Raw genomic sequence first — 18,445 nt, 5'->3', positions numbered from 1 at the left:
TGTGTGCCCTTGGTTATTACTACTGTTATTGCTCTTACTGTGGTTGGTACAAGGGGTGGGATGGGGTAGGGGGTTCATGGCAGGGATAAGGGCAGCTGCCAGAGGAGGGTGGGGGAGCACAAGAGGTAAATGAGGCTTCTCTGGAGAGCCTTCTGAGCTGCCTGAGCTGCCTGAGCGGCTTCTGCTGTGGCCAGCTGAGCTGAGCTGCGCTGAGCTGAGCGTGGGAGCGGAGGCAGCGGCCAGGCCTGGATTCCAGGCTGGAGCCCTGGGAGAGCAGGGGCCAGCAGGGGGGAGGAGAGGTGAGCAGAGAGGAGGCCAGGACTCTCCCAAGTCCCCAGCTGGGACCTCAGGAATCCCTCCCATCATCACTTGCCAGAGAGCCTGGCCTTTTAGCTCTAGGGCCTCCAGAAGGCCTGTGGTCCATCTCCCTGCCTCCGGGGCCGATTGCTCCCGATGCCCCTTCCCTATTAGAAGGTGATTGCTCTGCACTAAGAGCCTCCGTCTGGCTGCAACTCTTTTCCTCCCTTTTCATCTCGTCTTTAGACCTCCTGTCTCCAGTGTTGTGGGATTAGTAGCTGCTTTGCAGCAGGAGGGTGTGAGGGTAGACTTCTGGGGCCTGCCCTGACTCAGGGCAGGAGGAAGGGGCAGTGGAGAGCCTGGTGGCAGGGGGTCAGGTGGCCCGTTACTAGTCCTCCTTTGGCACTGTGTGACCTTGAGCAAGTCACTTCCCCTCTCTGGGCTTTAGTTTTCTCTTTGGCAAGATGAGTTATGGGAGTCCTGCCTTTCTAACCAGTGCTCAATTTCTGCAAGTCCATGGATATTTCTGAACAGAGAGGCACCTGCTCTTGGGGCCATCAGAGGAGCCATCTAGCATGGAGCTGGGGGCCCTGGTGGTCCTTTGGGCATCTGCTGGGAAGACAGCTGGATGCTGGGAGGTCCCTTCCAGCCCTGGGATTGGAAGGTTCTTTGCCTAGTGGCCATTACCCCAGGGCAGCCGTTTCTTGGAACAGAGTTCAGGGGGAACAGCTGTCAGGGTTAGCGGGCCAGTCTCTGGGTCTCTGTCCCAGTGACTCAGGTGGGGATGGGCTGGCAGGATTGGGGCTAGCGGAACGAGGGAGGGAGCCAGGCAGATCTGCTGGCTCCCCTTGGTCGCTCTCAGGAAACAGAGTGGGAATAAGTGATGCGCTGAGGGGAGGGGTACAGAGAAGAGTGAGTAACAGTTATGAGTAACAGCTCAGTGTCTCTGCTGGGCAGGTGGCTCCTACACTGTGCAGAGCTGTCTGGGGCTCCGGAAATGCTGCTTGGAGGCCCAGCCACTGAGTCATGGCAGCATGAGATCCACTGTCCTTGCTTTCCTTAGGAGCTGGGGGTCCAGGCCCCACGTCCACGCCCCCGCCCCCACGGAGAGTGCCTCTCAGAATCAGCCCCTCCCACCATCTATACCTCCACACCCGATGGGTCCCATAGCTGCCAGATGTTGTGTTCTGAGCCTTGGCTTGCCTGAGGGCGAATAGATCTTACAGTCTGGCTGTCCTGGGTTTGAGTCCCAGCTCAGCTGCTCAGAGCTCTATGACTCTGAACAAACTTACTTTTCTCTCTGAGTTTCAGTGGCCTCATGTGGAACAAGGGAGAATTGCCTATTGGACATGTTGTTGAAACGTTTACATATGATACTGTGTTTCAAGTACACAGTACATAGTAGTTCTTAAAAGAATATGGTTGCCCTGGCCAGTGTGGCTAAATGGTTGGAGTGTCGGTCCGCACACCAAGGGGTCAAGAGTTCGATTTCCAGTCAAGGGCACGTAACTTCATTGCAGGTTTAATCCCTGGCCCACGTGGGGGTGCGTGCGGGAGGCAACCAATTAGTGTGTCTCTCTCACACCGATGCTTCTCTCTCTCTCTCTCTCTCTCTCTTGTCACTCCCCTTCCACTCTCTCTAAAAATCAATAGAAAAAATATCCTCTGGTGAGGATTAACAAAATAGTAATGATCGTGATGATGTATGGCTGTCCCACAGCCCTAAACTCTGTTTTGCCCCTCCTCACCCCCTCCACTCCTAGAATTCCTGCTGCATGTCTGCATTCCATAATTTTCAGGATGTTTATCCATTATCATATCAGATCCACCCTGTGGTTTATACACTTGCTGTCCTGTGTCTGACACCTGCTATACCCAGCTTCCATGAATGTGCCTTTGCCCTGACCTGCTCTTCCGGAAGGATGGGCAGGGCTCAGGTGAGTTGGGTGAGTCCAAGGGGAGTTTGTCCCTTGCCCAGCCAAAGAGGGTGGGCAGGTTCCTGTGGGCAGTTGGGATGAGCTTCCAGACTCGCACCCCGTCTCTGCTGGCTCATGTTCTCTCCTCCCCCAGCCTGCCCTTGTGGGTCGCTTTGTCACTTCCCCCTAGAGCTTCCTGAAATCCACTGTGTCAGGGCCACGCAGAAAGCCCCTCCAGTGGGTGTGTTGGCGGGGCTGCTGTGTTCCTGTCTGTGTGGCTTTGCCGAGGGTGTGGCCCGGCAGTGACTCTGCATCTGGACCTGGCAGTGGTCCTACTGCTGCCTCCATGTGTGCCTCAGGGTGCCTGAGCTGCGTGGATGCCCCTTGGCAAGACCTCTGGGTCACTGTCTTTAGCTGATGTATTCTTTCTCCTGTCCGTTTCATATCTGCTTGTGTTTTCAGAGCCAGACAGAGCCAGGTCTTCCGCTGCCCCTCCTTCTACCCCCCTTTCCTCCAGACCTGGTTTCAGATGCATGCATCTCGGAGGTCCTCCCAGGGAACAAGGAAATATTACAGCAGGGTGGATATGCGTCAGATGGAGACGAACAATGCTGGTGACAGCCAGGCCTCCGCTGGCCCTCAGTGCTGGCTTCGCTTCAAATCTCTGCTGCCCGCTAATTAGGAATGAGAGGGGGCTTCCTGCAATGGGGCCATAGATGGATTTAAAGGAGCAACGTGACGCTGGGCTGCCCTGCCTTGGGGACCTCCTGCTTCCGGGGCTCCTGGTGCAAAGATTCCCATCAGAGCAGATGGGGTTCCAGAACATGGGCCTTTGACTGGAGCTAATTGCGCAGAACGATCACACTCACTCCTGTCCCTGCCATCTGGGGCCCAGGAGTTTTCTACATGAGTGAATTTCCAGACACTGATGCTTAGGCCATGTCAGGAGCTCAGAAAGAAGGGTGGTTTTTCTCCGATGGGAATCTTTGGTTTTGTATTATACTGTTCCAAGCTCTGACTTACGGTAGAGGGGGCCTTAGAAATCAATGACCTCTTCTTATTCTGTTATTGTCCCTCAGTTTCTTTTTCTGTAAAATGGGCATAAGAACAGAACCTACCTCACAGGATTGAAGTGGGGAGTAGATGAGTTGAGACACATGAAATGCTTAGATTGGAGCCTGGTACCTAGTAGGTGCCACACAATTTACTGCTCTGTGAGGATGCTGAGGCCCAGAGAAGGGATATCATCTGACCCCAATAGAAGGGAACGAAGGTTTACTAAGCGTGTGCTATGTTCCGGGCATTTTGACTCGTGTCATCTCAATCAACTTTGTTTAGTCCTCCAACCATTCCGCGCAGTAGATCCCTATCCCCATTTTATAGGCGAGGAAACGGAGATTCAGGAAGGTGCAGGTCTTGATGGCCAGTCTGTGGCAAAGTGGTATTTGAGCCCATCCATGCCTGACCCCCCGTCCAGGGCGTTTTCTATCACACCTCTCACCCTTTGCTTGGAAACTCATGGCCTCGCCGTGAGTTTAGGAATTTGGAAATGAGGACCCACAAACAGAAGGTGTTCCAGGCTTTTAGAACTGGACTTGCTCCCAGCTGCCCCAATTTGGGTTAGATTCAGAGAGGTATGGAGTGGCGACAAGTGGCTTTAGGGGTTCAGGGAACATAAAAGCTACAGATGGGCCTTGAGGATGTGGAATTTTCTCCTGGTCACATGGGATTGATTGGGTTTGCTTTTCATCCTACTCTTTTTTAAAAAAATTATTTATTGATTTTAGAGAGAGAGGAAGGGAAGAGAGATATAGAGAAACATCGATTTGTTGTTACACTTATTTATGCATTCATTGGTTGATTCTTGTATATGCTCTGGCTGGGCATCAAACCCTCAGCCGTGGCAAATGGAGATAACGCTCTAACCAACTGAGCTACCTGGCCAGGGCTCACCCTGCTCTCTTTTTTGGCCAGCCTTAAATCTTTTATAAAAGGAGGTAGGTAGACATTGAGAAGGACTTCCTAATGGTCAAGAGCCCAGGGCAGTAATGTGGGCATCACAGGGAGCCTGAAGAACTAACAAAAATTTAAGGTGGCTCTTCAAATCCCAGATGTCTTTCTTTACATTTTAATGTTTCTGAAATTGGAATGCATCTTAAAACTGAAGAGTACATTTCAAATAGCATTTCCTTCCCCTCAAAAGCTGTTAGCCAGAAAAACAAAGAAATGAAAAGGGGAAAAAAATGCTGTTAGCAATTGATGGTGCCCCAGACAAGCCATGGCATCATTGAGATCTGGAAGCAGGGCCATGAACACCTGCAGTTTGTGAGGCACCAGCATGTGTGAAAGGGAGAGGCCCGTAGGCCATTGCTGTCCTGGCTGGGGAGCAATGCTGGTCTGCTTTAAGAAGGCAAGGGGACCCTCTGCTGTCACTGTGTGGTTGAGTGTGGCCCCAGCCCTAGAATTCTCCCTCGGGGGCCCTGACTCAGCCCCTCCTCTCCTTCACCCACCACTCCCTCCTCAGCAGCTCCTGAGCCCTTTGCCTTCTTGGGTTTCCCCGGCGCTTAGATTTTTTTCCCATGCATCTTTCCTGCCTTACTGTCACAGCACAGCTTAGGGTCAAAGACTTTTGTCCCTTAAGGTTCTCATCTAAAGACAGAAACCCTCAGTGGGGAGTGAGGGGGTGGGGTGGCAGTCTCCCTCTGGGTGTAATTTCTGGAAAAACAGATGAACTTGAACCCCAGTGAAACAGCAGCCTTCCTCAGACCTCCATTACAGCAGTTACTGGCACTTTTATCCTTCTCTGTTTGCATGCCTGCCTCCTCCACGGGGCCACAGTGCCCCCCCAGGACCAGGCACTCCTATCCATCTGCCTCCCTAGCTGGGAGCCTGGCACCAAGGCCCCTCCCTCGTGTTGTTGAATGAAGGCCTGGTCTCCTTCCCATGCTGTCCCCTCTCCTGCCCTCTGTCCACTGGAGCCGTGACCACAGGCCACAGCCCTTTCCTTGCCCAGATCCTTTCAGGAACTTCCTAGAAGCTATGTCATCTGTACTGAAGGCCGAGGCACCCACCTCCCTGCTTCAGAACCAGTGTCCCCTCCCCAGGCCGGAGGAAGGGCCGAGCTTTCTCCTGCTCTTTGGGTTTCAGGAGAAGCAGCTCTGAAGTCTGCACGGCACGCTGCCTGTTCTTCACCTCCGCTGTGAAACAGGCCCTGCTTCCTCTGAGTCCTGCAGGCTGGGCCCCTCAGCTTCTCCTGCAGCTTACAGCCCCTGAAGCTCTCGCCTTTGCGGCCAGCCCCAGCCCAGAGCCTTTCCACGTCTCACTTTGGAGGCAGCTGCCTATTCCAGGCTGGCCTCCTGGCCTCCAGCCCTGCCCCTGTCTCTGGCTCTGGGGACATCAGGCTCTTCCAGGGCCCTGGACATTTGCCTCAGCCCAGCCCTCAAGGCCATGCACAGTGTGCCCTCCATGAAACTCTTCCTGTAGCCCCCAACTGGGCAAACTGGTGTGGCCCTGGCAGAGCTGAGGCTGGGCGTGCCACCAGAGTGGAACTCTGTTCCATTCGTTACTGGTTGTGTGACCTTGGGCTAAGCATGTGGCCTCTTGCAGCCTCATTTCCTTATCTGTGAAATGTGCTGATAGCCCCTACCTCAGAGTGTACACTATGCAATCAGAGTGAACTTGACAGTGGGCTTCTCTGGCTGGACCAAGGGCTCTGAGGTAGAGAGGTGAGGAATGGAACTGAAAGGAGAGCCACCCCAGGTCCCTCAGGGCCATAAGGACCATATTAGGGCATCTGGACTGTATCCCACGATGCTGGGAGCCACGCAAGGACTTAGGCACAGGAGAGACACGACTGGATATGCATTTTGGAAATAGCTCCTTGGCAGCTGAGTGCAGACTAGATTAGAGTGGCAGGACTGAGGGCGAGGAGACGTGTCATAGGAGGCTGTTGCAGTAATCTCCGTGATTAAGGGGTCTGGGGGTTGGCAGGGCTGGGAGAGATATTTGGGCAGAGAAATTGTCCAGGCTTATGGGGAGAGGTGGGGGAAGGAGGCCTCAAGGCCAACATTCTGGTTTCTGGCTCAACAACCTTGGGCCATCAGAACTGGGGGAGCAGGGTGGTGTCAATGCTGAGCTGGGGTGCCCAAGAGGAGGCAGGAGGGGGGCAGAGCCGTGACTCCAGGATATGGACAAACCAAGCCCTGGGCCCAGCTGTGCTTTCTCATCCTGCTGCTGCTTTCCAGTGGCCCCACAAGTCCCACCCTTATCTTGTGACTATTGCCTGGTCCCGTTCAGACCCCTGGATTACTCTCTTGTGCTCAGGGCCTGGCACACAGTAGGTGCTCAGTACGGGTTTGCTGAACTTCTGAGTCTCCTGCTCACTAGGAGTCCATCCTAGGAAGTTGGCTAAGCTCAGCCCTCCTGGAGTCACTGATTCTGGGTATGGGTGAGTGTGGCCCCTGAGCTAGACCCTTGGGGTATTACCTTGGGTTTGAGGGGCGGCAGATCTTCAGAGAAGATGTAATGCAATCAGGTCTCCAGCATGGGCTGATCTGGGTGCTGTCTTATGCCATCTGCCAGCAGGCCTCTGAAGGAGACCATCTTCAGTGAGTGGAGCCTGCTGGTCCCCCAGCCTGCTCTGCTAGGCCTCCTCTGCTATTGCCAGGACCTTCTGGCTGCAGCCCTGAAATGCCACATTCCTTCAAACTCAAGGGGCTGGGCACACCTGGCTCTCCCCTTGTGGAGGGTTGGGCTGATGGGCTAAGGGCTAGTGTGTATGTGTCTGTGCGTGTGTGAGAGAGTATATAAGTGTGTGAGTGTGTGTGAGTGTATGAGTGTGTTACTGGTTGTGTGACCTTGGTTGTGTGACCTCATGTGAGTGTGAGAGTGAATGTGTGAGTTTGTATATGTGTGTGAGTATGTGTATGTGAGTGTGAGTATGAGTGTATGTATGTGTGTGTGCATGTGTGTGTGTATGAGGTGAGTGTGGATGTGAGTGTGAGAGTGTGAATGTGTGAGTATGTGTATGTATGTGTGTGTATGTGTGAGTATGAGTGTGTATGAATGTGAGTGTGTGAGTGTGAGAGTGTGTGTGAGTGTGAGTGTGTGTGTGTCTAGTGGTCTGGAGGTGTTTGCCTGCAGAGGAGCTCCCTGTCTGGAAAGCCTGGATGTGAGTGTGTTGCAGGTCCTGGGGTCTGGCAGTGGGCTGGGGCGGCCAGTGAGGGCGATCTGAGAGGAGGGTCCCCAGACAAGAGGGAGGATTGGGGAAGGAGGGGGGGACTGCTGGAGCTTGGGAAACAGGTTGATTAGGTCAGTGGTCCAAGAGGCATGTGGCCCAGGAGGATTTCAGGGAGCGGGTAGGGGCTGGGACCATGGGTGCAGTGTCCGGGTTGGCCCTTTTGGACTCCCCTGTGTCTTGTCTGCCTCCAGTTCTTAGTTGGAACCTGTGCTGGGTTTGGGGAAAGGGCCAGGCCCCCTCCTCCCCCTGCTGGCTCCCTGGCTCTGGAGGGGACTTTGGGCTGGGGCATGCCTCCTGCCTCCCCACTCAGCTCGAGGTGTCCCTGGGAACAGGCCCCTTCTTGCCTCCAGGAACTCCATGCACTTCCTTTCCTGATCCCGAACAGAACTATATAAGGGAAGGAAACAGCCAAGCAGGCCGGGAGCAGCTCTGTGAGGACAGGCTGCCTGGAGGGGCGGGCACAGTCCTGGGGAGGAAATGGAGCCAGGGCAGTGGCCACTTCCCTAGGACCCCCTGCCCAGGGCCTGCTGCTCAGGCTGGGGTCTTCCCCTTGGGCCCCTGGCCTTGTCCTTGCCCCTGCCCCTCCACTCCCCAAGGCCGAGGGCACTTTGTAGCTGCCTGACTGTTGAGCACCCTCAGGTCCTGAAGGGGTGCACACTCACCTCTCACTTGGTTCCCGAGCCAACCCCTGGTCCCCTTGGCGGGCCTCCCACCCTACCCTTGTCCAGCTCACAGGGGCCGCAGGGGCCTTCCTCATAGAGCCCAGTGGACTTGTACTGTGACTCTGAGGTGCTGGACTGTCCATAAATGAGGGGTAGCTGGGTCCCTCTGGGATCATTGTCTGTATTATCCTCTTAAAAAATATTTTTATTGATTTCAGAGAGGAGGGGAGAAGGAGAGAGAGATAGAAACATCAATGATGAGAGAGAATCATCCATCGGTTGCCTCCTGCACTCCCCCTACTGGGGATTGAGTCTGTAACGCGGGCATGTGCCCTGACGGGGAATTGGACCATGACCTCCTTCCTGGTTCATAAACTGATGCTCAAACACTGAGCCATGCCAGCGGGGCTATCTGCATTATTCTTGATCACCCTGGTGTAGCCTCAGTGACCAGGACTCAGAATGGCCACATCCTGGTCACAGGTTCCCTGAGTGTGGTCCAGAGGGTGAGCAGGCAAAGCTGTGGGCAAGATCAACTGCTCTGTGAAGGGCAGAAGGCAAAGTTGGGAACCACCCACCCTGGGAGTGGGGGAGAGGTACCCTCCATGCTCTGGGTCGGGGGAGAAAAGTAGAGGCAGGAGGGGGGTCTGCCCAAATGTGTGTTTTGTTGGGGTGGGGATAAAGGCCTCTAGGTTTTCGGGTCCCTGATGGACCCTTGTCTCTGGGCTTTGGGGCTCCTCCTCCCTACTTTCTTCTTTCCCGCTTGTTATTAGTGTTCCTGCCCGTCTCCTGCTTGCCTTAAGCTCCCACCCTTCACCTCACTTCTTTGCTGGGCATGCAGAGCTGCCCCCGGTCCAACTTGGAAAGAGAGTTTGCGGCCAGTCTTCTTTCTCCATCTCCTTCAATATGCCCTTCGGTGCCCTCTCTTCCTCTTCGTCCCCCACTTTATGTCCCAGCCAAACGGGGTTCCCTGACACATGAAGCGTTCCCACCTCCATGCCTTGTCCATGTGGGAGAGCCCAGGACTCATGATGGGAACTCCCAGGTGCTGGACTGTTCTCCTCAGTCACTGGCCAGTGCAGGCTGAGTCTGGAGATGCCCTTCCCCATCTCCACCTTTCAAAGCCTTAGCCACATCCCAGGCTCTGAGCAAGGCGCCCGGACTTTGTGATGACAGTGACCGATGGGCCTCCTGACCTCACAGGACTTACAAGGCGAGCGGGTGAGACAAATGAAAGCGCTGCGTCCTGGAGGCCTGCCTCAGGCGCCCCACCTCCGTGAAGCCTGCCCAGGACCCCCCAGGGCTCTTTGAGTTCTCGCAGCCCCTGGCACCTCTGCACCGTGTGCCTCTCTGGCCATGGAGGCAGGTGGCATGCTGCGAAAGCTGCTTTGGAGTCGGGCTGACCCAGGTGGTAGCTGTGCTGGGTTGGATCTCACAGGATGTTGCGGGCACTGCCTGAGCTCCTGTAAGATGAGGAGACAACATCCTATCTCGGGGCTCAGGAGTGAAGGGTAACACATGAGTGCCGGCACACGGAGCGTGCAAACAGTTTAGCAACTGCCACCTTCTGCTTCGGCCAAGACTGCTTTCCCCGTAATAACCTTCATAAAGGCCCTATCTCTAAATACAGTCATAGTCGGAGGCGCGGGGGTAGGACTTCAACATAGGAATTTTTGGGGGGTGCATAATCAGTCCTTAGCACTAAGTGAAATAAGCCAGAAACAGAAAGGCAGATATTGTGTGATTCCTCTTATCTGCGGTACCTAGAATAAGCAACTTCTTAGTGACAGAAAAGTAGAGTAGGGGTTTCAGAGGGGGGTGAGGAAGATGGGGAGTTCTTGTTTAATGGATGTGGGGTGTCTGTTTGACATGATGGAAACGTTCTGAGCTGGGTAGTGATGATGGTTGTATAGCACGGTGCCACTGAATTGCACACTTAGAAATGGTTAAAATGGCAAATTTTATGTGATGTACATCTTACCACAATTAAAAAAAAAGACTAGCAAGAGCAAGGGGCGGGGGAAGAATGTTTCCATTTAGGACTGTAAAAAATGCTGGATTCAGAGACTCAGCTGGATTCTAGTTTTGTCTGGGGACAAGGCTGCCTTGTCTAGTCCAGGGGGTGGGGTGGGGGAGCATAGGTATGGGAGCCCCTCTGGAGGGCATGGCAAGTTTAGGAATCTGGGGTTTCCCTGAGGTGGAGTGTCAGCCAGTTGGAGACCAGGTCCTGCCACTTACCCAGTAGTGAGGTGATAGGCACAGTGCTAGGAGGTGCCTGGGTTTCCTCTTACTCTGCAAGGAGCAATGCGTGGAGCCCACAGACCAAGGTTTCACCTGCAGCCCCCCTCTTCCCAGCTGACTGACCAGGGGCAACTGCCATGACCTTTGAGCCTCCTTTTCTTCATCTGCGTAATGGGAGCAAAATGCCTGACTGTGGGACGGAGGGTCTCAGAGAGATCACATGGCAGGATGAGGCTTCCTGCCCTGTGCGTACTAGTAGTAGGTGCTGAACAAATGGCAGTGAATTTTACTGCTAGTGGTTACAGTTGCCTTTCTTCCTCAGGCCTTGACTCTCTTGCATCTTTCCACAGATATTTAGTGTGCACCTACTATGTGTTGGGACAAGTGTGATGAACAAGATGTGTTCTATGCTTCATTGCACTTGTTTTCTATGGAGGGAAACAGATTATAGACAAGGAAACAGGGAAACAGATTATAGACAAGGAAACAAACACATCTGTAATTACGAATTGTAATTAGGTCTGTAAAGGAAGAGATATGGGTGTTTGCGTGTGTGTGTGTGTGTGTGTGTGTGTGTGTGTGTGTGTGTGTGTAACTTAAGGGAGTCAGGGAGGGCCTCTCTGGGGTGGTGACATCTAAGCCAAAGCCAGAAGGATGGGAAGGATCCAGCTGTACTCACAGCTGGGCTAAGAGCATCTCAGGCAGAGGGAACAGCATGTGCAGAGGCCCTGAGGAAGGACAGAGCTAGATGTTCATTTACTGAGAGGAGCTCACCTTTACATGTGGCTTTGGGTCCTGGACAAGGAGGGTGGGTACAGAATGACAGTGGAGAGGAGAGCAGGGCCGGGTCATGCAGGGAGGGAGCTCCCTGCCTGGGCTGGCTGCTGACTGGCGCTTTAGACCCTCATGTCCTGGGGTGGGGGAGGTGGGGCTCCAAGGACACATCCTTGTTGTTGGCGTTGTGCCCAGGGACTTTGGAAGTTCAGAAAGTACTGGTGGGGGCTGACGAATGCCAGGCACTAGCCCTGGCCTGGGCCTGGTAACACTCACCTCCTGGCTGCAGCCCCAGCTCTCCTTCACAGGCTCTGGAGCCAGACTGCCCTGCTGCACTGGCCTTGGCAAATCGTTCCCTGTTCTGTGCCGTAGTTTCTTCATCTGTGAAATGGGGGTAATAGCAGTATCTACCCCAGACATTTTTCATTAGGATCAAGAGAGTCCAAGGATGGGGCTCAGGACAGTAGCTGTTGCATAGCTGCGCTCCTTAAGCTCTCTGTCACTGCTGTCGTGAACGGCTCCGTGGAAAGCAGTGTTTACAGGAGAGTCAGCACAGGGGGCAGAGAGGGTAGGGCATGTCTCTCCCGGGAGCCAGACTGCTGGGTTTGCATCTGGGCTCCTCTGTGGGACAGCTTGTTCACCTCTCTGTGCCGCAGTCTCCTCATCCACGAAATGCGATGCTCAGGGCTGCTGTGAGAATTGGAGAGCTAATTTATGCAAAGTGTGAAGAACAGGGCTGGCCTATCACAAGTGTGATGGGAGTAGTGGCTGTGCTGCTGTTTTATTATTAGATTCTTCAGAGATGAAAGACTGAGCATCAGGCCCGCTTAGCCCGCAGTGTGTAGGTGGGTTGTTAGAGGTACACATGGAGGAGGCACACCTGAGGCTGACTTCCTGGGTTCGAGCCCTGCAACGCTATGCTGCCAGCCCTGGGACTGGGCAGGTGGCAGGGCTGGCATGGAGAGTCCCTGCAGACCCCCTGGAGTCAGCCCCCTTTGCAGAAGGAGGACCCTTGCTTGGGTCCCCACGGGGCAGTGGGAGTGGTCACTGCTGACACCAGGAGTGTGGGGCCTCAGGGCACAGGCCTCCGAGTGGCAGGGGGCCTTGGCTCTCCCTGGCACATTCCAGGTTCCTGAGAGGGTGGCCAGGGGCCAGGGTGCCGGAGGGAAGGAGAGAGCCTTTTAAGGAAACATTTCTCTGCTTAAAAAATGAGAGAGAGAGAGAGAGAGAGAGAGAGAGAGAGAGAGAGAGAGAGAGAGAGAGAGGAGAAACAGGGAAACACACAACAAAGTTAGTGGTGGTCTGGCCAGCAGACTGGCTGGCATGCACAGCTGTGGGCAGGGGTGGAGGAGGTCTTGGGGGCACCCAGGCATCAGGCCCTCTAGCTGGGGGCCCACTGCTGCACCTCAGATCTGAGTCCTTAAGGGGTGACTCTGCTTAGGGGCTGTCTCTACCTCTGGGGAATGGGAAGAGACGTGGGGTCCCTTCTTTGCACTGCCTTTGGGTGGTGCTGGGAGAGAGACCCTCCCACTTTTCTCTGAGGATGCCTGCCCATGCTGCCCCTGCCCAAAATGTGTTCGTAACCCCCTCACTTCCCCAACCCCAGTCCCGAAGGGAGAGTGGAAACCTACCCTTGTGTAAGGAAGAAAGGACCGGAGGGCACTGGCCACGGGTGACAGCAGGAATGGGGAGAGAAGCTCTGGGGGCTGGCCTCATCAGGTGAAACCTACAAGCTCCAGACTAGGGTTTGGGGCAGCAGGTGGGAGGAGAGAGGGAGGAGGCCACTGCTAGATGCAGACTCCTGCCCTGACCCTGGCAGGCAGGGCAGTGTCCCCTGGCTGAGACCTTGTCTGGTGGGCAAGGTGGGCAGGGAGCCCTGCAGGCCACAGTCACCTCTGGGACCTTCCCTTCCTCCTGGTCTGTTCTCTTGGCACCCTCCACTCCACCCCTCCCACTGATCAGCAGTGTGACTTTGGGCAAATGTTTAACTTCTCTGCGCCCCCTGCACCTCAACCAGAGGTATAACAGTAGCTTTACATGGGCAAAGCACTGACATTAATGCCTGCCATATAGTACATATTGAGTAAGTGTTAGATATTATCTCTTTTTTTTTGAATTTGTATGTGATTTTCCCACTGGTCCTAGGATAAAGTTGTGTCCAGGGTGATGGACACTTTGCTGGAGAATGGGTGGGGAGGCGGGGAGCAGGTGGCGGGGACAGGGAGCCTGTAGCATGGCTGAGTCAAGAAGCAGAGATGCTTTCAGCCTCTCCAGCCTCCCAGAGTTCAGGGCACGAGTTACGTGGGTGTTGTCCCCTTCTGAGCTGGTGTGTCAAGCTGGGGTATCCCTTAGGCTGGTCAGACGACAGAATGAGTTAGATGGAGGGAGGGCCTGGCTAAGGGTGGCCTCTATGAACAGCCAGCCCCAGTCAGGGCTGTGGGCTGTCTCCGTCACTACTCCACTGGGTGGTGGCTGGGGTGGGAGTGGGGGGTCTCCCACTGTCCGAGGAGGCAGCCACCCCCTCTTTGGCCATCCACAGCTTGTGACCAGACATCCTCATGCCCCAGGGAGAGCCTCCCCCTTCGTTCCCTCTGTGGGCCCCCTGCCTGGTGCTCGGGTCAGGAATTGGAGCCAAGATTGAGGTATGAGCTCCAAGAAAAACGTGTCCCAGCTAGAAAAAAGGAACACATTGAGTCTCTGATAAAGGCCCCTGCTAATTGTCAGGGTAGAGGTTTGGCTGCCTGGCCTGGCTGAGGGATGTTATCTTAGGGTAGGAGCAATCCAGCCCTCCCTCCTACCCTGCCCCCCTCCCTCTGTCTGGAGGCCCAAGTTGCCACCTGCCCCCCCTGCCCCCCCAGGTCATCAGAGAGAAAGATGAGGATGATGATAAAATAATAGCTCACCCATAGAGGGTGCTTTCAGCTCTCCAGGCCTCTGTGTTTATTAGTGATGGGGTGGCTTTCTTTGGGAGAGCTGGCAGGGGCCTGTCACCCACCTTTTTCCCATGTGCTTTGGGAAACTGCCAGCTGCTTGCACTCTGACCTATGGGTGAGACATCTCGGCACTGGGGAGAACGAAGAGGCAACTCTTCCTTTTCTAGAGACCTTAAATACGTTTTTAAAAAAATTCAAACACATCTTACCATATTGCAGAAAATTTAGAAAATAGAACAAAGAAAATAAATCCTTATTTTTCTTAACATTTAATCCCATTATGAAAATTCTGGTGCATTGACCTTCAGTCTTTCAGTGTCTGCATATTTCTACAGAATTTAAAAATAGTGATGTGCATTTCATTTTTACCTTTCGCAGTCCCCCTCCCCACTAGCGGTGTTGCCTAAGTATTTTTCCATGTTGCCACATAATCTTCCAATGAACTCTAAGACTGCAGAGTGTCAATGTGTGTGAGTTGAGGGAAGGGGTGTCTTGCATGGAGGTGGTGGCTGTGGAATGATCTCAGGAGGCCCTGGTTTTCTATAGGAATGAAAGATGCTAACCTTGCCTCTCTCTGTTCCTCCCACAGGTGGCTGCCCCCTGCATTCCTCCATCCAACCATGAATTGGTGGTGAGTGACAGTCGGTTCCCTACCCTGCCAGCCCCTCCCTCCCCTCTGTCCTCTGCTCCCAGCTGCAGCTTACTTCAGATCCAAGCATGCTGGCAGCCCCCAAGGGTGCCGGGTAATTAGGTAAGGGAAAGGAGGGGGCCTTGTTCCGAGAGGCTGAAGCTGGACTGGGAGGAAATGAGTCATGAGGTCCCTTCTGATGGGATGCAGGGCCTCCTATTTCAATCTGGAGACTAAAGTCCTTGGAAAAAACCATAAAAGGGCATCTTGCCTGTCTGCAGGCCTGGCCAGGTGCCTGTTGTCCTGGAGTTTACAGAACTAGGGGATGGCATCTCCTCCTACCCACTTGGTCCTGGGTCAGGTACCTTCAGCTGGAGGCAGGGGGATGGATGGCTTGACCCACAGAATTCATCTGCCTGGGCAGCTGCTCTCATTCAGGTGGCCTGTTCCACTTCCATATTGTTTGTCTGATTCTGCTTTTCTGCTCTTGGGTGTCCTCCACTCCCCCGCCCCCTCCCCCAGTGGGACTTCCAGAAAAGCATGGACAGGACAGGGCTCCTGTGAGTTGTGGACTGATCCCAGCTGGGCTTATTTGAAATGTTGGGAGCTTTTCCCTCCTGCCCTCTCACTGCCTTCTTACCCTTCAGAGGCCCCTCCTGCACCTCACCCACTGCTGGAGGTGGGCAGGGCCTAGAGCAGCCTTGGGCAAACTACGGCCTGTGGGCCGGATCCAGCTGTTCTATCCGGTTCTCTTGCTCTCCCCTCCACTCCTTTACTTTGAATTTATATTAGTTCACACAAACACTCCATCCATGCTTTTGTTCTGGCACTCCGGTCCAGTTTAAGAACCCATTGTGGCCCTGGAGTCAAAAAGTTTGCCCACCCCTGGCCTAGAGGCTGGAGGAGAGGAGCCTGCATGCCTCCAGGTGTGTGCTCGTGCATGTGTATATGTGTGTGTGTGTGTGCACACGTATGTGTGTAGAGGAGAGTCATGGAGGGGCCCTATGGTCACAATTTGACCTACTGGTGCGGAGGGGCAAGTGACTACATGGATGTGGGTGGGAACCTGGGGGAGGGACAAGGTTGTCATGGGGCCCGGAAGTTACAGGTGTCTGCACACCTATGCCGTGACCTGCTCTGCCTGGATACTGGAATCTTAGCCAGGCCACCTGGTCTTCTGCCATGTGGCAATGGTCCTGTCCCGCCCTCTTTCTGGACATCAGTTTCCCTTTCTGTCACAGAGATGGCTGAACTAGATGCTCGAAAGGCCGTCTAAGTGCTGATAAGTATTCCCTCCATTCAGGGCTGTTAATGGAATGGAATTAAAGTATGTGAAAGTGCTGGTGGCTCTTAGACGCCTCCTGAGCCCAGCACAGTGCCACCGCTCTCTGCACAGGGGCCCAGGCCCTGCCAAGTGTGTCCCTTCTTTGCAGCGGCCCCTCCTCCCTTCTGGGCCTCAGCTCTGCCCAGCTGTGCCGCTCCAGAAGTGGGGTGTTATTTGTGCGGAGCCCAGTGGAAGGTCATCTGACAACAGCAGCGGGTGTAGGTGGGGGGCCAGCCGGGTGCTGTAGGGATGAGGCCAGAGAGTAGGCCTGGTTTGGAGCTGCCAGTGAGAAACCTCTCTGGGATTTCAGAGAGACACTGTGGAGGGCGAGCAGGAGGGGTGAGGTGGGGTGAGCAGACCTCTCATCATTCCAACCCAACTGCCACTCTGCCCCCGAGAACAGAATGTCCTTGGCTGATCTAAGACCGCTGAGGGGTCTGGGGTTTAGAGCTCTCCAGGGAGAAGCCAGATGCCTGGCCACCAGGAGTGAGCTTTGTTTATGTGAGGAAGGGTCAGGGGTTGGGACAAGAGGGAATGGTTGGCATTCCAGCTGGAGAGGTTGCGGTTAACACCAGAAGGGGCTCCTGCCTGAAGGAGGCCAGGGAATCGTCTCATCTCTGTGATGCGCCCCACCTGTGCCCAGGCTCTGCCCTTCACGGTGGTTGGTCAGCCACCTGGTGGTGAAGTGGCTGTGACACTAGATTGTGCTTCCAGAGGTTCCCCCACTTGAGTCAGAACCGACCCATAACAGTGGTTAAGAGCAGGGGAGTTCGACCACCTCCCTATGGATCCCAGTTCCCTATGTGACCTTGGATACATTGCTTAACCTCTCTTGACCTCAGTTTCCCCTCTGCAGATTGGGAGTTGGAAATACTACTTACCTTGTAAGGTTAAGAGAATAAAAGGAGCAATTAACCCGTTGAATTAGTATGTATTCAGAGCACTCCAATGGCTGCCCACTTTACGGGGAGTAAAAGTCCAAGGTTCTTCCATTGGCTGGCACAGCCCTCCAGGAGAGTTTCCTCTCTGACCTCATCTCCTTTGAGAAGCTCTCCCCCTTGCTCACTCTGCTCCCTTCTTGCTGGTCTTTGAATAAACCAGTCAGGATGCTGCCTCAGGGCCTTTGCATTTGCTATTCCTTCTGCCTGGAATGCCTCCCCGCCCGCCCCCCCCCCCCACCCCGCCCCTGCAGATACCTTCAGGGCTCTTTCCTTCCCTCAGGTATTATTCAAGTGTCAGCATTTTCTTTTCCCTCAACAACCTTATCTCCCTTCCCTGCTTTCTTTGCCTCCCAGCATGCATCGCCATCTGATAAGCTTGTGAGTCTTATTTGCTTATCTTGTTTAAGAGGCTCCCCCTGCCCCCACCAGCATGTAAATTCCATGAGTAGGGATTTTTCTGGGTTGTGTTCAGTGCTGTATCCCTATGGTCTGGCACACAGTAGGTACTCAGTACATGTTTATTGAGTGACAGGGAGACAGGTGTTCAGTCGAATGCCTGGTAGATTAGGTGCTCAGTAAACAGGACTGCTGCTGGGTGGGAGGCCTGCCTCCAGCTGTCCCCAGGGAGTGAGAAAGTGGCCCAGGGGAAAGGGGAGAAAGTTTGGCTCCCCTCAGAGAGCACTTAGCACCTGTTTCCTCACAGCGGGCGGGCGAGGCAAGTGCTCTGAGCAGGTTCAAAGAAGAAGGAAAGGGCGGGCTGTATTTTTCCTTCCTTTTCCATTCTCTGCCTGCCCTTCAGCCTCTGCTGGGCTGGACTCAGGCCCCCCTGCCCCCTCCCTCTTGCCTCACACTGTGTGACTGTCTGTCTATCATATTTTCTCTATGTCCCCAGCTCACCCACTTTGCTTGAATCCTACCCCCCCCCCCCCCCCGCCGCCTCCACTCCAGGATCAGGACCATCATCCCAGGACATAGGATTTCAGCCCAGCCTCAGGGCTCTGCCAGCCAAACACACTTTCCAGCCTGTGCCAGGCCAGCCAGGGCAAAGTGGCTTAATCTTCAACCAGTGTTTTCATCTTACTCAACAGATATTGCCTAAGGCCTTTGGTAGAAGGGTCCTATGGTCACGTCCCTCCTGGGGTCCATGGGTCGGGGCAGGATGGAGAGGGAGAGCCCTTGTTTGCCGTGGACACTCCTGATCCTTGGAAAGAGCTGAAGCAGCTTTTCTCAACTTCTGAAAAATAAGAGTCAGAAGGAATTTCCCAAGGGTGATAGCCAAATGAGTGGCCACCAAAGTCGGCCGGATGCTGAGCTCTCTGCACATGCAGCCTGGCACCCAAGGGACCTGGACTGGAGGAGACGGGCCAGCCCCACGGAGGGGGCTTGAGATGTCCTTGTGAATTGGAGGGTGGGGTGGGGTCGGGTGTCTGATGGGGGAGTAATCACTTAGTTAGTTTGAACTTCAGGCCCTAATGAATTTCATCTGAGGG

General features: G+C 54.4%; 1 protein-coding gene across 9 annotated transcripts in view; it reads left to right on the top strand.

Annotated features, from left to right (window-relative positions):
- The window catches only part of TNS1 (tensin 1), a 222,010-nt gene that overhangs the window by 98,565 nt on the left and 105,000 nt on the right, over window positions 1-18,445 (top strand). For 8 of the 9 annotated variants that reach the window (XM_080669590.1, XM_080669588.1, XM_080669585.1 and 5 more), the window contains one exon: window positions 14,652-14,693. In XM_080669590.1, the coding sequence (XP_080525716.1) occupies window positions 14,652-14,693 (42 nt within the window). Of the gene's footprint in view, window positions 1-14,651; window positions 14,694-14,758; window positions 14,814-18,445 lie in introns of those variants that run through there. The other variant, XM_080669592.1, reaches the window with a different exon arrangement.

This window comes from Plecotus auritus, assembly GCF_963455305.1.
Source record: "Plecotus auritus genome assembly, chromosome: 5".
Lineage (NCBI taxonomy): Eukaryota > Metazoa > Chordata > Mammalia > Chiroptera > Vespertilionidae > Plecotus > Plecotus auritus.
Note: the sequence above shows the minus strand (reverse complement) of the source record. Positions and strands in the feature narration are given on the sequence as shown.